General features: G+C 41.8%; 2 protein-coding genes across 3 annotated transcripts in view; one reads left to right on the forward strand and one right to left on the reverse strand.

Moving 5' to 3' along the window:
* SCML4 (Scm polycomb group protein like 4) overlaps positions 1 to 23,740 on the forward strand; it is a 106,176-nt gene that overhangs the window by 29,126 nt on the left and 53,310 nt on the right. For both annotated transcript variants that reach the window (XM_050951408.1, XM_050951409.1), the window contains exon 2: positions 19,000 to 19,211. In XM_050951408.1, coding sequence (XP_050807365.1) covers positions 19,000 to 19,211 — 212 coding nt within the window. The remainder of the gene's footprint in view (positions 1 to 18,999; positions 19,212 to 23,740) is intronic.
* On the reverse strand, positions 1,811 to 2,271 carry LOC127049984 (proteasome assembly chaperone 4-like). The gene has a single exon (XM_050951443.1). The coding sequence runs from the start codon at positions 2,269 to 2,271 to the stop codon at positions 1,876 to 1,878; it is 396 nt and encodes a 131-aa protein (XP_050807400.1). The 3' UTR covers positions 1,811 to 1,875.

Consider the following 23,740-nt stretch of genomic DNA (forward strand, 5'->3'; position numbering starts at 1 on the left):
GTGAGTGATTTTTTTCCTGTCATAAGCCCCCCTCCTCACCCAACTGAAGTTTGTGTTAATTTGGAGGCAGTAAAAAGCTTGACATGGTTATCCTTCTAGCTGGTGATTTTTAGAAAAGGCAGAGCTGTCTGGTATGTGTGGAGGTTACAGAATCAGGGGGAAAAATGATGCAACCTGAGAGGACAGCAAGGAACCCTAAGTCAGGTGTAGATGGCACCGAGCCACAGACCCCTGCAGGCTCTTTGCTAGCTTGGAGGATGTTTCCGAATGAGGTATGAGAATTTGATTAAAATCTTCTCTTCTTGGGGGGATGAAAAAGGAGCTAAGAAATCTTGAGAAAAGTGATAAACTGTGGGGAAAAAATAACTTGAGCCAAGCAATCTGGGGCATAAAAATGCCATTGATTGCATTGGTCCCCATACGAAGTACAGTAAATATTACTTTGGGATTCAAGATGATACAAGAGGTGCACATAGCAGGGAACCTCTTTTGTGTGATTCTGGGCATCCTGAATATGTCCTATCCAATCCCATTTCAATTTAGATTAGGCTTTTGTAGAGCATTTTTTAATCTCCTATAGAAACATAATGGATATTTCAATCTACGATCATTGTTGTTTTTCTTCTGGTAGCACATGGAGGCCTCTATTAGGGATTAAGACCCAGTTGTGCCAGGCACTATATAGAAGTCCCTGCCCCAAAGATCTTATAATATAGCCATGTGATGAGACAGTGAGAGACAAATAAAAGAGGGGGGAGGACAAGGTAAATAGTGAAACAATCTTGAATAGCTGAATTAAGTAGAAGCATCATTACCACATACTGCCTAGCTGTTATTGAGTGAATTGTAGGCGTCACAGCCAAGGTGATACATACAACATTTTATCTGTGTAATAATCGTCTTCCTTTTCATTGGTGGGGGAACAATGTTAATATTGACTACATTCCATTAAACAATTTTTGAAATTATTCAGGAGCGGATAGGAACATAACTTGAAACCAAAGAAGTTTCTGGACACTTTCAAGTATAAAATTGGAAGGTTTAGAGCAGAACACACCACACTCATCACCTGGGTGTAGCAGGGCATAAAAAGAGGTGTTAAAAGTTTTAGGCTTAGCAAATGCAGAGTTTGACAGGTGAAAGAAGCTTAAAAGAGAGCTCTTTTCCAGAGAAGATTAACACTCCATTTGTCCCCTCTGATAGCTCACATACCTGTAAACTCTCAAAAGTCAATAGGGGATTCTAGCTATAGGTCAGTGAGCTGCGCATTCCTTGATGTAATGGGTGAGAAGCTTAAACTGACAATAATGTTAATCAGTGGAATCATAATAGGATGTTGTATTAAGTAAAAAACGTAGCTGTTGACTTAAAGATTCTGGCTGTCGAAGTCTCTCACGTTGCATTGGTATGTTCTCTCTTCTTTTTTTTTTTTTTGTATTTCCTTTTATTTAATTTCCTGATTTTTCACAACAGCATGCCAGGCTTTCACATAAGCAATAGAAGAGATTTGTTTTCTCTTGCTCTAATTATGATACATAGTATGTTACATGTGCAACTAAAATCCAGAGAACGTCCTCTAATTACAATTTCCAGGTAGGTCAAGCTCCATGCATACACAAGTTTACAATATCTTTCTTAACTCACAACATTCCTCTCCATATTCCAAAGACCCCTTTCTCTGCCATCAGCCCATCTCTAACACAGCAGAGGAACTCAAAGTTTGGAAGAAATACATTTTTTAAGTTCTATTCAAGTTTGGTCCAAACAATTTTGTAAAACAAACCCAAAAAGTGCCAAAATATTAACTCTGTGTCTGTCAATATGGAAACCCAGTCAGTTTATTTCTTTAACAAAGTAACTTACAATGCCACAAAGTTAGAATTTCTCTGGAAAAGCCATCATTTCTTCCTTGATTCTGTTCTCTATGTGTAATATAAAACTGCTGTCTGTATTCTGAAGATTGTAGCTAACGAAGATCTGTTTTTTAGTCTTCCTGGCTAGGCGCTGGGCTAGAGAATTTGAGGTGGTGTCAGAGGCATCTCCCAGGAGTGATGAAGACACTGGATTGGAGTCGTGGGGGCTGCACATGGCCACGGCCAGGCTGCAGAGTGCTGGCTCCGCCCCCACCCAGAGGAAGAGCGAGTCTCGCAGCCGCATGGCGTGGAAGTGCATGAGCTGCTCGCCCGCGCGCCCACAGAAATCGTGCAGGGAGATCCCGGCTGGCGCGTGGCGCGAGGACCCCGCCGCCTCCGCTAGCTGCTGCGGCTCCATCTGCAGATGCATTTTCTTTGTGCCACATTTAGTCTTACCCTTCTTTTGCTGATTTAGCTAATGGAATGTCTGTACCCATGCAGTTTACAAATGTATCCCTGTGTGGAAGACATTCCAAGTATGTTTACTGTAGGAGGGAATGCGTATTGTCAGTTTGGATCTAGACACAGGAAAAATGAAAATGCTGAAAATCTCAGGCAGCAATTGTTTACCACCTCTGTGCATCATGGAAAAAAATCACTCCTTTCAGAGGGCCAGCACAAGATCCTATTCACCACTTAAATCCCACTTAAGCTTGTTTTGAAGGGTTAAGTTGGATTTAACTGTTCTATAGGCCATTTGCTAGCTCTCCATACATAGAGTTACCATACATCCTGGTTTTTCCAGACACTGCCTCTTTTGGGGCCTCTGTCCTCTGTCCTGGTGAATTTTTCAGATAACAGGAAATGTCCTGGATTTTTGCAGAGCAGATGCTGTAGCTCAGAAAGAGCCCCAATTGGTCCTTTCCCCTGCAGCCAGAGCTGCCGGATTCTGCCCACTCAGGCTTGGATCCCAGCCCTGGGGAGGGTGTCTCTCAGGGAGGTGCTAACTGATGGCTGTTTCTGTGTCCTGGGATTGTGTCAGCCACCCTGCCACCATGACAGGGAGCAACACTGCTCCCAATCTCCAGTGAGTACCCCCACTACAGGTACCTCTTCAGCACCCCCAACTGTACCCTCCCTCCAGCTTCCCTTCCCCCAGCTCTGCCCCTCCTCACCACCACAGGGCCCTCTTTTTGGGAACTGGAAATATGGTAACCCTATCCATGCAGGAGTGAAATTCACCCCAGGGGAGCACTGTTGCAGTTATATGGGGCTGAGCTTTGTGACTACTAGCTAGTCTCCATATGATGTCTGAAAGCTCTCAGCTAGCTGGTTCTTGTGAATTCTGATAAGTCTATGAGATTATTGAGAAGTGTTTTTTCTACTAGCTGCCAATTGGAAAGGTGAAGAAAAACCATTCAACAAGAATTTTAATGTATGGTTTTTAAAAGAAGGTTTGTTTTTTTTTAATCTGTGAAAGCCGATGTTTAATAAGCAAAATCCTATAAAATTTATTGCTCAAGATGTATATACTGTAACCCACAAGCCAACGGGGCGTGGGTTTGGCGGTGGTTGTTTTTTTAGTGTAGAGTTTCTAGATGAACAAAACAGTTGTCACCAAGCTAAGTGTAAAGTAAAAATGCCTTACAAAACAGGAAACAGTGGTTGGTGGTGGTTGGGAGGGAAAGTATCATAACAGTTCTGAAAAGTGAAAGTAGTACATCTGCTTAGAAAATTAATTCAAGGTACAACCAGATTGTCTGACTGTAGTGAACATGGGCATCAGGTGACCTTTAGTATATTGTATGGCATTTGTTTTACTAACTATTCATAGTATGTATCCACTATTTTATGTTAGCCTTAATATGTTTCTCAGTTTATTAATGCAATGGGTGGTTTTTCTGTAGTCAAGTAGTAGTAGTTTGAGCAGGGGTGTGAAAGTCAGTATTCCAAGGTTCTAATCCCTTTCTTTGCTTGCTGCTTTACTGAGCGAGTGTGAGCAAATCACTTCGCTTCTCTTTGCCCTGGTTTACCCAACTGGAAAATGCTTCACAACAGGCCTGCGGGGTAGTTACATTTAGTTAATATTTGTAAAAAGTTTTGAGATCTTCTAATGAAAGGCTCTAAACACGCTGAATAAAATTCTGGTCTCCATGAAGTCAATGGGAGTGTTGCCATTGACTTCAATGGAACCAGGATTTCATCCTCTTACTGCAACATAGCAGTGATATTACAGTCTGTTATAGTACCATGTAATCCTTTATAGCAAAATGTACTTTAGCAATAGATAAAGGATATATATTTTTCTTGTTTTATGATTTAATAAATTATCTTCCTATTGGTTATATCACTGTTTTAATTATAAAACATGATTTTAAATATAATTTAAATCATGGTTATAATAACTTATATATATATAGCCTGAACATGAATATAAAATCTCATGGATCTTCAATATATCTGAAGTATAGTACCTGTTTTCTGTAAATGTAGAAATACGAAGCTACAACAATCTACACCAGCTCAGAATCTGTTCCAAAATGTAAAAGAACTGCAGCTTCCTAACAGGAATGTCATTTATTAATTAATCCTTTACTATTTTCTCTTTGAATCCAATCTAATAAGCCCCCAATTTAAAAGCTAAGACATTATAGTGAAATAGCAGGCATGGGGTTGCCAGTTGTAGGAAGCTGTCATTCCATGTTTCTAAGATTAATGGTAAGAAACAGAGGCTGATCACATCTCCCATTGTAAATTGGGAGTAACTCTTCTGAAATCATTGGAGGTACACTAGTGTAAAACCAGCACACTGTCAGAATCAGGCCAACAGTGTATGTGCGCCTGTAGTCTGTGAGGGATGTGCCCAATCCTTTTCCCACTACAGTCAACGGAAGTATTGCACTCAACTACTATTACTATTTATTATGTGTATAGTGCTAAAACTGTGCTAGGTGCATAGACTTTAACAGGAACAGGATTGGGCCCCAAATATACGTACCTATTAACCATTGCAATTTGTTTGAGTAGACCTATGTTTCAAAGGGCAAGGGTCGCTAGAGTTGTATTCCATTTTGTGGGCTCATGCAATGCAGGGGAGAGTGGGAGTTGTACGTCAAACTAGGGCAGGCTGGTGTTAAGAAATTATTGACTCAGTAAAGTAGTTTCACATTATATTATGTATGCAATCAGGGAATGCTTAGAACAGTACACAAGGCAGTAAATGTTGTCTGAAATGAAAGCACAAGACCATCCTGACTGCAGTGGGCTGAGCAACACAAAATTGGTTCTCCACTCTACTCGTTAGGATGCTGTGCTCTCTTATTCCCTATCAAACCAGAGGGAAAACTGCTGAAACAGGGCTGGGGGAAATTATTCAGCATTGCTCCAGTGCTTTGTTTTCTTTCTTGCTTTCTTTTAATGACTCTTTCACTGCTAATTGCAATTCAATTGGACTATAGATTGGTTGGTGTTTTATTGGCTGATAGTTGGCCATGCGTCATGAAAGAAATATTACAATCCCTTAAATGATGTTAGCTAGCCAGAACCACTTTTTAAATATCAAAGGGCCAAAGTGGAATCCGTTGCTCACAGCGGGGAGCAGTTACAGGAGTATTCTCACTAACTTCAACTAGCCTGCTCCTGTGAGTAACTGTTTATCAGTATGAGCCAGGCATTCCCGATCTGCCCCTTAGTGAATCAGAGAATGGGGGTAGGGGTGTGCATGCGCACACACAAAAAGCTATGTTAAAGGAATGTCTAGGTCACAAAGTGAAGTGCACGAAAGTTTGGAAATGCCAGAATTAAGATTGCCACCTTGCTTCAGCCCCCTTTGTGCATATCCATAATGATACAGTCTTTTAATTACATGATCACATTTTATTTTTTCCAGGCTTAATCCATTAAGGTTTATATAGTCCTTTATGATCTTTGAAGTGAAGGTATTAGAGAAATGCTAATGCACTAGAGTTTATATAGGCGTAGAGATGAGCTTATCAGATATAACCAAGCCAAATTATTGCCTGTCTCCTGAATTCCAATCTGGATCAGTTTGGTTATGTTATTCCTCAACTGACTATTTCTAATATATCTAGTTCCCAGGCTCTCTCATTGCCCTGTGAGAAGCAACTTTCCCCAGCAAAATCTTCTCCTCCTAGCTACTGCACTAAACCTCTCCTCCTCTGGTCTTGTGACAAGTGCACCCCCAAGAGGGAATGCAGGTGGAAGTGGGAAAAGAGAACGCAGGGCAGAAATGTTCAGATCATTATCCAAACTTTAGAATTCTTATCTGAAAAGAACTAATGGACCTTTTGAGGCTTGTCATCACTGCTGTGTATCATTTGAAGACATCTTCATAATGAATACATTATTGAAAAATAAAATAAAGCAGAAGAGGCCAGATCACTGCCAGACAATGATGGAAAAGCTATGAGTATCAGCCAATGATTTAGTTAGGGACTAAAACAAAAGATATTACTTCACTCTCCTTGTGTCTCAATATCTTTTATTGGACCAATTTCTGTTGGTGAGAGAGACATGAAATTGGTCTATAATATTCTGGGACCAACATGGGTACAACACTGCATACAATATATAAATTTGTGTGTATCTGTATAAGTATACACACACACACTATATATGTGTGTGTGTGTGTGTGTGTTAAGTATCAGAAGGGTAGCCGTGTTAGTCTGGATCTGTAAAAGCCAGGGCCTCATCCTCCCTGATTGAACTAACCTCGTTATCACTAGCCTACTTCTTGCTTGCATATATATACCTACCCCTGGAAATTTCCACTACATTTATCCGATGAAGTGGGTATTCACCTATGAAAGCTCATGCTCCAATATGTCTGTTAGTCTATAAGGTGCCACAGGACTCTTTGCTGTGTGTGTGTTGTTTATTCACTTCTTTCAAGTCTCAGACCATCTTTGAAAAGCAAAAGAAACCTTTGCATTGTCTGTTTAATGAAAGCTTCAGACCTTTATGTGATACACTGAAGATGAGAACAAAAGTAACTACATTTGAAAGAGAAGCTGGTGCTTTGCTGAGCTGAGAGTTGCGGATAAATATGACAGTGCTTCTTTCAGATGTCTTTTGTTCAAGGAAGACTAGCTTGTTAAACCATGCGAGTTTCAATAAGTATGGAAAGTTCTCTAGTAACAAGCTAATGGCAGAATGATACTCATAGAAGATAACCTGTAAATTACACTGGCAATAGTGTATGATTGGTAATGAAGTCATTTGAACTAGCAATCGCTTGGCTGAATTTGTGAAACAGGAGCTGTTAAAATACCAAATCCCAATATACAGTAATTGTAATTGCTTCTGAAACAGAATCAATCCAATCTGAGTTTTAAAGGTTAAAGCCCCATCAAGCCATATACCCAAATATCTATGATGAGACTTTTATTTCAGTTTTGCCTGATTAACAGCAGATACCTCAAGGAAGTTGGCAACCTAAATATCTACTGTCAAATTCACTCCGGCTGGGGAAACCTAGGCTCTGGGAATGCCGGGGTTGGAAAATCTGCTTGGAGTAGCAGGGAGATGACAATGATGCAAGGTGCTTGCAACCCTCACCCTGCTGGGCTGTATGCAACTGGCAGGTGCAGCTGAAACAGTGGACAGGGCCAGGCAAGGGTTGGATAGAATGCTTGGGAGATCTGCTGATAGACTCTAAGCAGGAATGGAAAGCTACTCACTATGGCAAAACCCCTGGTGGCAGTAGCACTGGCCATCCTCCTTCAGGTATAAATGGCTCCAAGAGTGCAGAGAGGGGCTGTGATGGGTTGTACTTGCCCCATACTGAGTCAGGTAGGGAAGGACATAACACTTTGCCAAGGGAACAGGGGAAAGGAGCTATCCTGCTCCAGAGAAGCTTCTCAGTTTGTCAGTTAGGATGGGAGAATTCCCACTTGAGCTAATTAGGACAGGAAGGTAAAGAGACCGTGGTAGACTGAGCGAGTAAGGCTCTCCCCCTTCCCAAAGAGAGAAATCATCTCTTGATTGCCAGTCCACCGAGGAAGCAAAGGAAGTCAGGAGGCTCTGAGAATAGAAACATTGCAGAGACCATGAAAGAAAGAGGAAACTGGAGCCTCTGGCTTCCTCTGCATGGCTCTGCTGGCTGCCAGGCTACTAGCAGACACTGAGTTAGATTGTTTCTCTGGGGACTGGGTGAAGAAAGCCCATCCTGTAGTTGTGGTAGCTAGCTGGGATTTGGCTGAAGGAAGCCAGGATTGAACCACTCTTACTTTCAGACTCAGCAGAACAAATCCGGGCCCTGATCTCATTACTTCAGGCCAGGGCTGAGAAAAGTTCTGCTCAGGCATGTGGGCATCAGAAAGCAGCAGGGCTGTCCCTTTTCTGCCACTATGGAATACAGCTAGGGACATGCACACATGCAAAGTGCACCCCCAGAGGGACAAATCCAGCCCTAAAGGTATCATCCCTGCTCAAAACCATGAAACGAAGGCAGCAGAACAAGATTTCTTGTTTGAAATGCACTGAGTCTGGATTTCATTTCGCAATCAAAACATCACAGGTGAGTTCAGATGGAGGTGTGCGATAGATGGCCCTCCAAAGTGCCACAGTTAAGAGGGCCATTGGGACAGACATTGAACTTTTTACAGCTAGCCATGAGCACCTTGTTCTCTGCCTGCTAACCTTGGAAGGGCACTTGGGAAATGGGCAGCTCCTCCAGGCCAATCAGCATTCTCCTTTTACCATGCTCCAGAATTTAGGCCTGCTGAATTTGAGATGCTCCTTTTAGCAAATTGGGATGGCCCCCTCCTCCTCACAGGCCTCTAGGATGGAGATGTCTTCTGAGCTTGTTGATGGGGGAGCAGAGGGGTCACTCATTCTGCTTAGGATGCAAAGCAGAGCTTGTCTTGTAAATCATAGACCACACTCTGAGGCACAGATCCATAACAAGATCTGCCACCTAGCATACTTTGTGGCCTTTATAGACTGAGTCTAGACACCAGCTTCCTTCTCTTTTCTCAACAATATCACAAATGGCAGTACTAGTGTTTCTGTAGCACTCACCAAAAAACCACAAAACCTTTAAAAAAAGAGAGGGAGAGAGAAAAAATTGCCTTTGTTTTCACCGTTCAGTCTGAGCACATTTTGCACACGTTTGGTTTGACTGTCACGGCAGAATAGCCCTGCCACTCATGTGACCTTGTCAGATCAATTGTTCACATATTTCTTTTTTTGCTCTGCCTGTATTCTCTTTCTCCATAAAGCCTCGTCTCGCCAATTCATTGCCATAGGCTACTAGTCTGCAACAAAAACATCAGACCAAATCAAGAAAGGTAAGATCAAAGAAGAAGTTCGCCAGTGCTACTCCTATGGGTCCCATTCTCGCAAGGTTTTCAGATTCTTCTGGCTCATTAACCAAACCCGAGTTAGAGGGGCATGCAGCTACTGCTTTTCCCAGTGTCACTGGGGTACTATCCTTCAAAAGAATAGCTCCTAAAGGACAGCAAAGTGTCACTACTGGTGAATTCAACTTCAAAAAAATCATTCTGTGGGATGACACCAGGACCCATTTTCTCCCACTCTTTGCTCCTAGTAGCGAGGAGAGAAGCAGACATTTTTTTCCAGGTCCCGAATGATGCTGTGTGATTTCTTATCAGTTACCTACTCCATCTTTGAGACACAACCCCTGAAAGTAAGAACCCCCCATCCTCATTATTGTGGAACACCAGTTTCTTTCGCAGCCCAAATGTATCCAGGATCATTGACAATCCATGATGCTGGGACCATGGATAAGCAAGTACAGAACAAATGATCCATTTGCAGAGACTTAAAGTAAGATCACTGCGGAGCCAATTTGTGAATTAATAGTCACTGGGATTTCCAATAAGTAAATACTTCATAAGATGAAGCAGCTGACAAAGGCACCTATACACCTCTACCCCAATATAACGCTGTCCTCGGGAGCCAAAAAATCTTACGGCGTTATAGGTGAAACCGCATTATATCGAATTTGCTTTGATCCGCCGAGCACTGCTTTACCGCGTTATATCCAAATTCGTGTTATATCGGGTCACGTTATATCGGGGTAGAGGTGTAATTGAAAAGTTGCTTAGGGCCTGTTATCTGCTGTGACTTGGCTGTGTGTAAATGGTTTTGAACCTTTATGAAATAAAGGTAAATGTAAGAGTTAAAAGATTTTTCTACTTAAACTCAGACCAGGAGTTTGCCTTTGCTTTTTCAGTGAAATTATTCATAAATGGCTTGGCTACACCTGATTCTTCTTGCTGGTGTTTCTTGTTGCATTCTACAGTTGTATAAAGTTATGTGCACTCAGGGAAACAGGTTGAAGCTGTATGGCCAATTGCGTTTCCATAGATGTGTGAGAAGTCAAACAATAGTTTTCAAGCATCAGAAGCATCCTATTCATCAATGTTTCAGGCTGCCCTCTGTACCCATTCCAACACTTGCAAACCAGGTGTCCTCCAGAAACATGCAGCAGTTAAAAAACAAACAAACAAACCCAAGACTCATCTATGTTCAGTGTGTAGCAGAACCTGACTTGCCACACTGGTGACTATCTTTCCTGTGTCACAATTACTAGCATTGTTACCTCTGCCGCTCATCTTTCTGCCCTGGATTTATTGTATTAGACAATGTGGGCAACTGTGTCTGTGAAGTAAAGGATGCCTGTGTACTCTGTTTTGAACACTACTACTTAGAATTCTATCAAGAAGAATTAATTCTCCAGGATGCTGCAGTAAGAAAACAAGATATGGCCTCCTGCTGCAGCCGGAGATTAGAGTGCCACATTCTCAGTGTCTGTGAACACGATGGAAGAAAGGGCCTTTCCTTCCTAGCTCTATTCCTCACTCATCACTGTAGTATCCAGATAGTTTACAAACTGTTTATCCATTTAACAAGTATTATTATTATCCTAGAGAGTAGAGCTGGTTGAAATATGCAGGATGTCCCCCCACCAGAGCCGGCTCCAGGGGTTTTGCAGCCCCAAGCAGCCAAAAAAAAAAAAAAAGCCGCGATCGCGATCTGTAGCAATTCAGTGGGAGGTCCTTCGCTCCGAGCGGGAGTGAGGGACCCTCCACCGAATTGCCGAATACCTGAACATGCCACCCAGCTCCGGAGTGGCCGCCCCAAGCACCTGCTTGCTAAGCTGGTGCCCGGAGCTGGCCCTGCCCCCCCACCGCCCCCCCCCAACTTTTTGTGACAGCTTTTAATTGGAGTTTTGAATCTATGAAAAAATTCACCCAGCTATAAAATGGTCAAAACACTGCAAACATTTTTAATGCAAAAATGTCCACCTAAGTATCAGCATGTTTTGCCACTGTTACTAGTCAGCATGGGCCAGTGGACAGGGGACTAGACTAGGAGGCCTGAGCTCCATTGCTGATTCTGCCACTGGTCTGCGTGGGACTTTGAGAAAATCACTTCCCCTTTCTGTGCCTTTATCTGTCTTGTCTACTTAGATTGCATGGTTTTAGGGGCAATGACTGTTTCTTATTCTGTGTCTCCAGAGTATGTAAGACAAAGGAGCTCTGACCCTCTTTGGGACGTCCAAACACTACCTTAATACTAATCCTCACGTTACACACAAGGAAACTGAGACATGGAGCGATTTAGTATGTGGCTTGTCTCAAGGCACACAGGAAGCTGTTGGGAATAAAACAGACTTTCAGTCCTATGCCTTAGTGACTAGGCCATGCTTCTTCCTTGAGGAAGGGCCCTGTTAGAGGGATCCCATGCAACTATTAGGAGGTATCCAAAAATCTCAGCCCATTCCTATCCATGATATGTGAGTTTCCATTTCATAAGTACATTCTAAGAGGGCAATGCATCATGTTGCAATGCAACACAGTCTTGTATTAACTCAGACTCACAACACGATCATGACCTGACAGTGTAAGGTCTAGAACAAATACAAGAGTCTAATTATCCCAAATGCTAGACTTGTGATACCCAGGATTGGCTAATGTATATAGGGGTGGATGGCAACCTTGTGTCTACAGCTAATACGGGTATGTAAAGACGGCCCTGGAAGTGTCTGACTTGTGAGTAAGAACCTCACACCTCTTAATAAAATGTCTGCCCCATCAACTGGCACTATAGAGTGACATAAAATAATCATATTTTCAAGTTGCACTGAAATTTGTGAGAGATGACATTGTTTCTATATGTGATTGTGATATGTGTGGTGTTCATGTTATTTATTTAAATGTGTCCTTCCACTTGGCTCATGTTGCCCATACAGCCAAGAATCTCTTATCAAGGGACAAAGAAAAAGGAGACTTTCCAGAACAAACAATCCCCTCTAACCTTAACTCCTGACATCCAAAAAAGAGATTAGCTATGAAATGTGCCTTTGCAGGTAACCTTTTCAATAGAACATTGCATGGCATGACATTATCATCAACTCTTCTCCCTGTGTGTTGGGAGAGATGGTCATCTTATGACTATGGTCACAGTCAAAAGACACATTCTGAGAGCAGAAAAGGAGGGAAAATTTGTCAAATTATTTGCTGCAAAGTGTTTGCTCATCTGCATTTTTAATATGCATATTTTGTTTTCTTTACAATTTGATGGTTGAAAGAAACAAGAAAGAATCACGAGCACACTATCCCTTATTTGTGTATAGAGGTTAAGGACTACCCAGAAGAACTGCAGCAGGCTTCAACAGCTGGAGATTTCTAGGACTCCAAGGTTCAGCAACTCAAAATATTTGAACTTGAGAAGAGTCAATACACAGATAGACTGAGGCCCCAATCCTGCAAAGGAAACCACTCGCATAGATCTTCATGTCTGGGCAAATAACACTGAAGTCATCAGAGCTCAGCACAGGCATGTAGATCTTTTTGCAGGACTGGGGCCTGAGAGTGTATTGAAAAACTAAAGTGTTCTTAAGAAACTGGGAAATGGGCACAAACTGCCCCATTTTGTGTCTGTGTGGTGTGATTTAGCTCTAGAGAATTAATAGTTGATCCTTTCCTGAGATTGAGTCTGGAATTATTGGAACTTTCCATGTGTCAATCGGGGTAGGCTAGTATCTGCACAAGACCTGGTATAGTCCACCAGGGCTAAACTGTCATCATCTTGGTTTATTCAGAGGTTATTTGTACCTTCAACTCTTGCTGTTATTGGAGTCCAGGTTTTAAAAGCTGCATTTATTCTAGAGATTTGCTTTTATTACTAACGGGTCTTTGTGGTCTATCAGAAAATACTAAACCTGGGGGAAGCACATTACAGATCTACTTGCATATCAGAGCTTCAGTAACTCCTGGTGCTGGCTAGAGAGGGACAAGTAAGTTAGTATGATCTAACTTATCACCCTGGCCAAGCAGAGTGCAGATGGTATCCAGTAAGATTCCCCCTGTAACTTGCCTATGCCTACTGACAGTATTTTTCTATTCCCATCCTTGGCCTTCCGCCGGCTGAGACTGCCAGTAATTCAAGGGTCTATGAGTGAAATCTGCTTCCGTTGGCCAAATCCATGTCCAATGGCAAAGCTCCTCTTGACTTAAGTGGGGCCAAGCAGGGTTTCTCCCTGGATGCAGTGGTTTGGGGAGGTGGGGGGTGATAGCCTGGTAGCAGTTCGGTTGTGGAGAGGGAGTTCTGAATTCTAGTGAAGAAGCAGCATCTCAGCAGGCCTCAAAGGAATGTTTTGGGAGGCAGAGGTTGAATGAAAGATGCTCAGTGCCCAGTATTTAAAAGGTGCTGAAGGAAAAGGTGACATACAGTGCCTCAGACCTACTCTGAATGCAGAGAAGCACCAGCCCTTCCCGCTGTACAGACACTGACTTCTCCTCTTGCTTCCCTCTGCTCCCAGAAGCTGCACTTGGACTTTATAGGTGCCATGGCATCCTCTTCTTAAGTAGCTCTGTCCTTACAGCTGACTGAGAGGGTTTGTTTTACCACAGCAACAACATGCTTCGGAGCCTCCTCCCAGCACAGCTGAATACATACTCTCCCTATTCCTCTCCAGGCTCTCCATATTAGACAAGGGGAAGCTTTCATGTGCTTTGTCCCTGACTGACCAGGAAGGGAGTAAGATCCTTCTTTAAAAAACAATAAGCAATCATGTTTGCTGGTACCTCTTGCAAATTACAAATGAAATCTCAGGCATGGGAAATTGGGGCGAGGAGGAGAACTGGCTAGTGCATTTCCCAGCAGGAAGTTCATCCCTGCTGAGCTCTTCCTGCAGGGTCAAAGGCATCTATAAAGCCTCCCAGGCTAGCAAGCAGCTGCTCTAACAAGCATGAGTCAGCACCTGATCTCCAGCAGATCAAGTTTCTGACTCTCCACAGGAACTTTTAACTCTGGAATAATAACACAGGAAAAAGCTATGCCAGGAGGCTGCATTTGAATGGCGTTTCCTTCTCCCTTACCGGCTTTGATCATACAATATGTTACAGAGTGTGAGGCCTGTGTTTGCATCTAGTGGACGGACTTTAGAAAGGAAGGGGAGCTGGTCCCTCCATCACAGGGACAAGGATCTACTGAAGACCGTGAAAACAGACTTCTAGTTCAATGCTTGCATTGTCTTGTGTGGGCTTCCAAATTGTGGCAGCCAAGCAGGAGTTTGATCAAATCAAAGAGAAGAAAAAGAAAACTATCAGTGATAAAAGATAAGCCCTTGTAGGCGTTGCATGGACAGGGTGAAACTCCAGCCCCACAGACATCAATGACCAAACTTTCACTGGCTTCAATGGGCCTGTATTTTTCCATATTAGAGAAAGCTATTTTCTCTTCTGTAATTGGAGATCCCTGGTTTATCAATGCCTTCATCAGCTTCCATAGGACAAAGGCGGCCTTTTTTTTTTTTTTTTTTTTTTTGGTTTTCCCCACAGATATTATTTATTTCCCCACAAATAAAGCTCAACAGAAGCATTGGGCCTGATTCTGATTTCATAAACACCAGTGGCTCTCAGAAATAGTTCCATTGATCTCAGTGGAGTCACACTGGTGTAAAATTGGAATAAAGTGAGATCAGAACTGGGCCAGGTACATATTGTTTGAATTTTGAGATTTTCAATTAAAAAAAACAACATAAAATTGTTGAGGGGGAATTGTCTAAAAGATAAGGAAATGTGCCATGACAAAGGAGAAAAACACCTTTAAAATCTCAAAGCAAAACTTCAGCCTTATATTAAAGGCATTTGCTGCATTTAGTTGGAATAATTTGTATCCGATTTATTTTTGCAGCTGGTTGGTGTGATTGTAAATCTAATGAACTGTTAAGGTGGCTAGAGCTTTTCATATGGGCTTTTAAAAAATATTGGTATTTAAATTTAAATACATTAAATAATACAGCAAACAGAAAGGACCTGATTCTTCTTTAACACCAGTTTTACATCATTGTAAGATAACTGACTTCAGTAGAGACGCTCTTGAGTTACACTAATGTAAACAGGAGAGGAATTAGGTTGTTGGTCATCTTTGCAATTAAATGTAGTAATTATAATGTATTTATACAGTAGATAAGCTTTTGGTTTTGGTGCATCAGTTCAAATACAAGACCTTGGTGTGTACAGTCAAATAGGTTAGTTAGGAAGCCAGTACAAACATCAAAAATCTTGATTTTAAAAATCCCTGGCAGATTCAAGAGATCATTAGTTCATAGTCTCATGGGCAGAGGACAAAAACTATTACCAATGTTTGATGTGCTTCCCGGGCATAAGATAATTGACGCTGTAGTAATTACACAAGAACTATGCACAAGGAACCTAGAACAGAAGAAATAGTATAGCAAGACTGTCAGAGTTATTGCCATTGCAAGTGGAAGAGAATCTTAGAATTCAAACAGAAAGAAGCTGGCAATTTTCCTAAGAAATAGTTATATCATCCACACCGAAGGCTTGTCATAGCTGCCTCTGTGGGTCACTCCCACAGAAAGAATAGAAATCACTAAACAAAACCAAAGAAGACACTGCTTCCCTGTTTCTTGGGGACATTCAGAATTCTATTTACAATGCTTGGATCATGAGGAAGTGACATGCACCCACCCAGACACTGACAAGGTAAAACACACAGACCAGCAGACACAGGTTCCATGCGGCACGTTCCCATCAGGCCATTGCGAAAGGCGCTTTTTTGAGAACAGGAAATGGCTTTGTGATAAGAAAGCCACTGAGGTTCAGAGACTGTAGTCGCTGTCATCTGTCCAGCGGTTTCAGCTCATCTGTCCTAACCTCCTTCCTACATATATGTTGTTTTCATTGGCAGCTTTAGCTTGTGTGGTTGGTTTTGGTTTACTCTGCTTTTGGTGTTTGAAAATCAAACAGTGGAAACAAAGTCCATCTCAGACTAGTGCACTTTTATTATGTTCATTGCCCCAGCAGCACACTCCCTCCCCCACCATCTTTTCTCCACATGCCAGTTCCTAGGCCTGTGCTCAGGGAACTTAATGCTTCATAAAACTAAGTTCAATACAGACTCTTGATGTGATAGTGTAATAGTATCCCAGGGGATGGCTTTGAGCAATTGTATTTTCAGTTGTTGTTAAGGCATTTGTGATCTGAACACTGAAGAGAAAGGGTGTTCTATCAACACCTGGAGCGAGGTTCTTGGTGATGGACTTCATGGCAATGCACCAGGGGCAGGCACACGTACGTACTGTACAAAAACATACAAAGTGGTGTTGTCAAGATGACACACTTGTATAATTGCATACCCTGCCATTTGGTTATGCCTTGTGTGGAGCACCCTATAGCTTCTATTGTATTTTACTGCTTGGGTCCTAGAAACAACAGTGTTAGGAGCTTTAGAAATGCCTAAGGTAGGTAGATAAATACAGAAAAAGTTTAATAGTGAGGATCCTTTGACTTACAAAGTCAATTTGTTCTCTGAATGTGCTCAATATAGTCATGTAAGTAAGGTTTCTTTGAATCATATTGACTGTACTGGCTTATTGTTACCTGAATCCATTCACATGTTTTTTCTCACTTAAGAGGTTTATTCCTTTAAAATGTCAGCTCTTCATTTGCGTTCACTCCAGGTGATACATACCTAGACTATAACTTCATTGACCAGGTTATTGCTGTATCGGACGTCCACTGAACAGAGTTTTGTATTCAAATAGAAGACAAAGGTTGGAGTGCAAAGGTTGGAGTGGGGATGTAAGGGCTAATCCAAAGGCTAGTGAAGTCAAAGGAAGGACTGTCTATGGGCATCTTTCCATTGGCTCATGGAGTCTCTCCACTGACTTCAATGGGTTTTGGATCAGGCCCTTATTCCCTGTCATTTTGTCCTTTCCCATAAATGAACAAATACATATGCAATGTACAAACCCGCACTACTTTAGGTTTCTAATTGCCTGAGAGTCTCCTCTGTGAAGTACTATTTTTTCAGTCCTTATAAAAAGCAAACTAAAAAGAAAAAACTAACTTTTTTGTGCCAAACGTTTATGTCTGTATCTGTGAGTCACACCCAAAATGTTGATATGCTTCATCTTCTGTTTCCTTTCCTTGGAAACAACCTCGTTCTAAGATGATCTGAAATCTCAAGAAGAATTTTTGTTTTGGGTGGCAGTAGAGGATCAGAAGGCACATTCAGAAAGCATCACAGTAAAAAAAACCATACATTGTATAAGAAGGAAGGAAAGAAGCTGTGGTGCTCAAGATACACAGAACCTTTCCATTTGACTCATGCTGTGTTCAACCTGCTGCTTTTAACCCAGCCTCTGTGCAAGAACAACCTGCATATACATACGGAGGAGACTTTGACTTTGTGTGAAGATAAGATTTACATATTAGGTTTCCACATAGCTCCTGAGTTAGCATTGTTCATCTAGAGAGCCTAACTGCACCATCCCCGGCCCCTCTGTATTAAACACTCTATATTTATCATACAGCATTTGCTTTGCTCTGGTGTGCGGCATCTACCATTTGCTTGAGAGTGTTGGGCAGCTGGTGTTAAGCACTAATGACTTGTTGACTGGTCTGCAAATCTTACAGTACGTCATGGGTCTGTTCAAGCTGAGCAAGTCTCCATCATTTTATTAAGAGATTGTTGTTAACCTATTTAAAATAAATATATTTTTGTGTGATGTTGGGAGCTTTTTGTTTTTCTGATCCAGTAATAAACACCAACAAAAAAAAGTACAAATGAATGCAGAAATGGGAGTCTTGTTTGTCAAACCTTTTTGTTAGGCAAAATATTTTTTAACCTCCTTGATATATTGAGCCCTACTCTTGCAAACACTTATTACCAGGCATACTGTTTACTATTGTAAATAATCCAACTGAAGTGAGTCTACAGCACTACATCAGCCGTAACCAGTCAAATCATGAACCAGGTCCCCAAAATCATGAGATTTTTAAAAATAATTTGGGAGGGGTTCTTTTTAATTGCCTTCTGCTTTCCTAGCCATGCACTTGGAGCATATTTTCAGGCTTTTCTCTGTTACCATGAAGGCTAGAAATATAGTTTTAACAATGAAAGCTGAGATTCTCATTTTATCACTTGCCTCAGGGAGTGGGGCTTTAAGAGACCACCAGATATTATGAGAATCATGGTAAAAGTACAAGAGCTGGCAACACTGAATTACTAACCAGTAATGGGAGGAATGGGACCTGAATTTGTAGTCCAGAAAAACAAATGGCTGGACAGACAAATATATGAAAATTCAATGTTTTCGTTGGGTTTTCACATCTTTCATTAGTGCTTTTTTTGCCAGAAGCGGCAAAGAATCTTTTTTATTCCCTCAATATTTTGCATATGTTTGTACACTTATTTTGTTTATTAAAAGCTGAATGGGAGAATATGAGCTAGATTCTGCTCCATTAAACCTGCTTAACTCCATCGGCTTCACGGAGTTGTGGGGGAGTGACAGAGCATGGTGACAAAAACCTGCTTATTGAAGTTCAGTAACAGATGCTAGAAAAATTGTAGAGAGTAAATATTTAACCATAACAGTGGGAAATTGCCTTTCTTTAACATACAAACCTCAGTCCCAGTCTTACACTCTTCACTCCTGGGAGTAGTTCTTGCACATCAGGTAGTCCCATTTGAAGTCAGTGGCACAACTTGTTTGAGTAAGGGTTGTACTAAGACAAAATAATAAAGTGAAAAAATTGCTGTGTTTTTTGCAGAGTTTGAAAAATTATTTTCAATGTAAACAACAAAAAATGCTTGGTGTTTTTTGTTGTTTGTTGATTTGTAGCTCCTCTGCAGATGAGTCACTTGTCCTCGCTGCCTCCAAGACTGGATACTGTTGACATGCAGTCTCCAAGAATACCTGGTAGAAAACGAGGAAGACCCCCACTCCATTCTACTTCGATGAAAATGGCTGTTCACAATCTCTATTCAGCGCCCTCTGGTTCCTTGCCAGTAGTGAAGATCCCAAAGAAGAGAGGAAGAAAACCCGGGTACAAGGTACATATACTCAACCCTGCCACTCCCCAGGTTCCTTTGCCATTAATGATTGTGCCTGATGCATTAGGATATAATACAATAGATATGAAATTTGAAATTTAAGATAAATGCATCAAAGGCCTTTGCGGTGCAATGCAATAATAGAACAAGAAATAAGCTTCTCATTAAGGAATTCATCAAACTGATTTAAAAAATGGGGGGAAATTGCAAAAATGTTGAAAATTTGTTTTCATTTGGAAGTATTTGAAAATAATCTATTTTTCAAAAAAAAAATTGTGACATTTTATCCACATTTTTTAGTGTTCTGATTTTTTTCTTCCCTTACCCACTTATTTTTCTTTTTCAACGAAAAAGAAAAAGAATGAGAAAAGAGGGAAAAATGGGAAACTGGGTGAAAAAATAGAAGTTTCCATTCAAATAACTTGAAATTTTGGAAAAATTGATTTTTAAAAAAGAAATGTGTATTTTGGGAGAAAAGGCCATTTTTCGATGACATTTTTTTTGAAAAAACTGTGACCAGCTCTCAGTGCAATTTACAGCTAGGGTTCCAGGGGAGTGCACTGACAAATCTCAGAGAATTTGGGAGTTTAGAGTATTCCCAGACTGAGACTCCTGAAGATGGAGTGTGTCTCTATCCACAAGAAGATATCAGCACAGGCAGGAACAGTGGCAGCTTCCCCAGGCTTCAAACCTGACCTGGAGGAACCTCTTCTAGGAATAGAAGGTTAGTTCACTTTCACTCTCCATGCCTTCAGCTTCTCTGCTGAGGCTGCCAGCTCTGCTGGTAGTTTGTGTCATAGGGACAATTGCCAAGTCGCAATTGAACTAAGACCACAGACTTCATTTAATCTAGGTGAGGAGAAAAGATTTAAAATCTGTAGTGACCTGGAAAATTATGCCTTAGGGTCTGTTTACACTAGAATCATAAGTCGGCCTATATTAGGTAATTACAGCCACCTCAGTATTTACTGCAGTGGTGCATGTCCACACTAATCTCTTTGGGTCTGTGGTGTGCATCCTCACCAGGAGCACTTCCACTGACCTAAGAGGTGTAGTGTGGTGAGCTGAGAGCCCAGGCTCTCAGCTCTGTTGACAGCTAAGCCTGGCTGCTCCACAGGCTCCCAGCAGGCTGACTGCCCTCCTGCCCTCTGCTCCCCGTCCCTGCCAGGAGGAAGCCACCCGGGGCTTCTCGCTCTGACTCCCAGCTTGGAACGGGGTCTAGCTGCCCAGCTCTCAAGGGGAGTGGGGACGGTTGGGCTCTAACCACCCAGCTTTCTTGTCAATTTCACGGCTTTGATGTTAGTAACGCAGTGTCTACACAGATGCTGCCTCATCCTAACTAACTGACATATGCCCTACGCCTCTCGTGGAGATGGAGTTATGATGTCGCTGTAGTAATATAATTGTCTGGGTAATATATAATTAGGTCGACGTACACTGCCTTATAGTAACCTAACTATGTAGTGTAGACCAGGCCTTAGTGAGGACAGGCTCATCTTTAGTTCTTGCTATGAAGACAGTAGACCAAATTCTGCACTGAATTGGGGGTGAGGAGATTTGGGCTGCTGGTGATTACCAGATGTAGGTCTTTATCTCTTCTCCTGCCAAGGAAGAAGCTGCGTATTTGTAGCTAGCCGCCAAGCTGCACAGTGGGAAGAGCAGGAATAAGGTGTTGTGGCAAGGAGGATGTACCCTGAAGAGTAAAATGAGCTATTTAGTAAGGTGGATGTTGTTGGCAGCAGATTGCTCTGTTGTTTTCTCAGTGAATTTTTGAAGGCAGGTAGGTGTATAATGCATGTTTGTTATTCATGTTACTTTATTTTACCCAGACAATTATAGATATGCAGCCTGTTTCTGAAAGATTGCAAACTGCCAAAAGTTAGAAAATAATAAACTGCTAAAGATCCTAAACAGAAAATACAGTTACTCCTGTGAACAGGTAGGGCCTTTTCCAATCTTCTTTAAAACAAAGCCCACATGCTGGTTAAGTCTCTTCCTGGGAAACTCTTCTTGCGCCATCCTCTTCTGGGATTTTGTCTTAACAAATACATTTACAAAAACATAAGGTTCACCTCAAGCTTTCTTTCCAGGTCTGACTGCTTCTCGAGCTCCCACTTCAGGGCTGCTTAGCCCTCACCTTACATTCTCTCTGCTCAAGCTGCTCCTGCTTCTCTTATATCTGGGTCGGGTAATGAGACACTTGGCTCTGTGAGTCAGGAGAACCCACTCAATCCTTTCTGAGCACAGACAACAAATGATAACAAGGCCAGGTAACACTGCTAGCCTGTTACACCTATGCACCAAAGATCCCACCTACAGTAGGAAATCCTTTGTCTTCTACGCCTCCCCAAGGCTTCCTGAATAATGTTATTCAACCTCTCATTACATGTGCCTCTTCTGTTATTTAAGACTGAGACACCTCAATCAAGCTGGGGCCCCATTGTGCCTCATGACAATCCCTGCTTTGAAATGCTTACAGTCTAAGGCACCAGGGGCCTGATCCATACCCCATTGGAAGGATTCCTGTTGACTTCAGAGCCCAGTTCAGAAAGAACTTAAGTATGTGCCTAACATTGAATTCAGTGGGACAACTCATGTGCTTAAAGTTAGACACATGCTTAAGGGTGTTACTGAATCAGAACCTAAAAGAGGGAAGGGGAAGATCTGGAAGATCTGTACCCTCTGCTACTGCTTGCCTACTGCCTTCTGTCAGACCTCACCAATGTTTGATGTGAGGGGTTGAGGGCACTGAGGTGCATTGGCTCCTCATAGGGTCCTCTTCTAGCCACAGGTGCCCAGCCAGTAGCAATCAGTCGTGTGCTGTGCTGCCTGTTGCTCAGACCCAATGCTTCAGGAGGCTGCCCTCAAACCACAGAGCCTGGCAAAAATCCAAGCATCATGCCTTAATCTGAAACTGCCTGGTTTTAGGGTCCCCCCTCCCTTTGATGGCCCCTCATATCCAGTCTCCTCCCTCTCTGCCATGTTCTACCTTGTTCCTATGACTATGCGTGGCTAGATAATACTTAGTCCTGCCATGAGTGCAGGGGACTGGACTAGATGACCTCCTGAGGTTCCTTCCAGTCTTATAATTCTATGACACCTTCCTCGTCTTCCCCATCCATCCATCTTGCGATCCCTTCCCAGGATTTGCCTTACTAGATGTGGAGAATTTTCTCCTTCCTCCCATACTAATCTTACCATAGCACCTTGCACCATCTCCAGGGCCTCTCTCTCCGGCCACTGATACTTTCTCCTTCTTTTGCTGTCTTCTCCCTGCCCTCACCACACATCCAACACCTGATTTTTCACTGTCCCCTCATGCGATTGATTCAGATTTTTAAGTGGCCATCCAGAGTTCTGGGTGCTGCGTGCGCACGTGCACACACACTAAAAACAGATTCATGAATGGCTAGAGAACATCTCCCAAGTCCTGTACCCAGTTCCCATAAAAAATGTTCCCATTCACCTTTTAAGATTTCACATTATTAACATCCTTGTGAATAATGTAAGTGAATGACAAAGTAGCATTAAACACACATCCAGCTCAATTACAGGCTTTGATGTCTGCTTTGGAAATACTGAAGGATTCTATAGTAACCATCCAAAATACTGTAGCAACATTATTACAAGTAGTAATGTTTTGAACAATTACTGTAAGATGTTGTGGTTTATTTATTTTAATATGGAATAACTAGCTATTTTCCAATACACTATTTATTGTTTTATTTAAGAGTTATTATTTATGTGGTGCCAGAAGGGTGCATAATAAATACCAGTGTATTATGTCAGTACCTTGGAACTGGAACTTTTTGGTTGTTTTATGCTAAGTATTTATTAGTAGCAACATTTGCACCCTTGCAATACGTTTATACCAAAAATCTCCAAATGCTTTCCAGTGCTTTGATGATAATAACTCTGCTTTACAGATGGGGAAACTGAGTCACAAGCTGATTAAATTATTTGCCCAAGTATCACAACAAGTTTGTGTGCAGAGTTGGAAACAGAATCCAGGCCTCCTGCTGCTACCGTTACACTAGCTGGCTCCCATTTCTTAGTACTGTAGCATTGCATTTCAACTTTAATCTGAAAATGTTCTGGAGAATCTATTTCTTCATCCTAGTCCTTCCGCTCCTCGGACTGTAGTTTTACCAAATACAGAACACTTTCAGCAAAGAGATGGAAACAATAACAGGATCTGAAACAATGGAACTGCAAAGTGAGTAGCAGTGGCACTGCAGTTAGGAAATATATAATGTAGCCAATCCAAATGTTTAAAAAAATTGGTTCTTCAATGCCTCCAACCTTATTGAAGGGAGAGTTTTGTCCCCAAGAGATGTAAAGCATTGCTGCAGCCAAAAGAAATCAAATAGACTTGTTTCAAATCATCTTTATGTACTGATTCTCCAAGGCATTGAGCACTCTATTTATTATACATATTTGTCTGGCTTGCATCACTGCAGCAAATGTGCACCACACCATCTTTAATGTATTTATCCTCACAACACTGCTGTGAAGTACGGAAGTGTCAA

The sequence above is a fragment of the Gopherus flavomarginatus genome, chromosome 4 (genome assembly GCF_025201925.1).
Source record: "Gopherus flavomarginatus isolate rGopFla2 chromosome 4, rGopFla2.mat.asm, whole genome shotgun sequence".
In the NCBI taxonomy this organism is placed as follows: domain Eukaryota; kingdom Metazoa; phylum Chordata; order Testudines; family Testudinidae; genus Gopherus; species Gopherus flavomarginatus.

What these genes read in the sequence shown, in the direction of transcription:
- LOC127049984 (XM_050951443.1), bottom strand. Translation starts at nt 2,271, where the DNA reads ATGGAGCCGCAGCAGCTAGCGGAGGCGGCGGGGTCCTCGCGCCACGCG.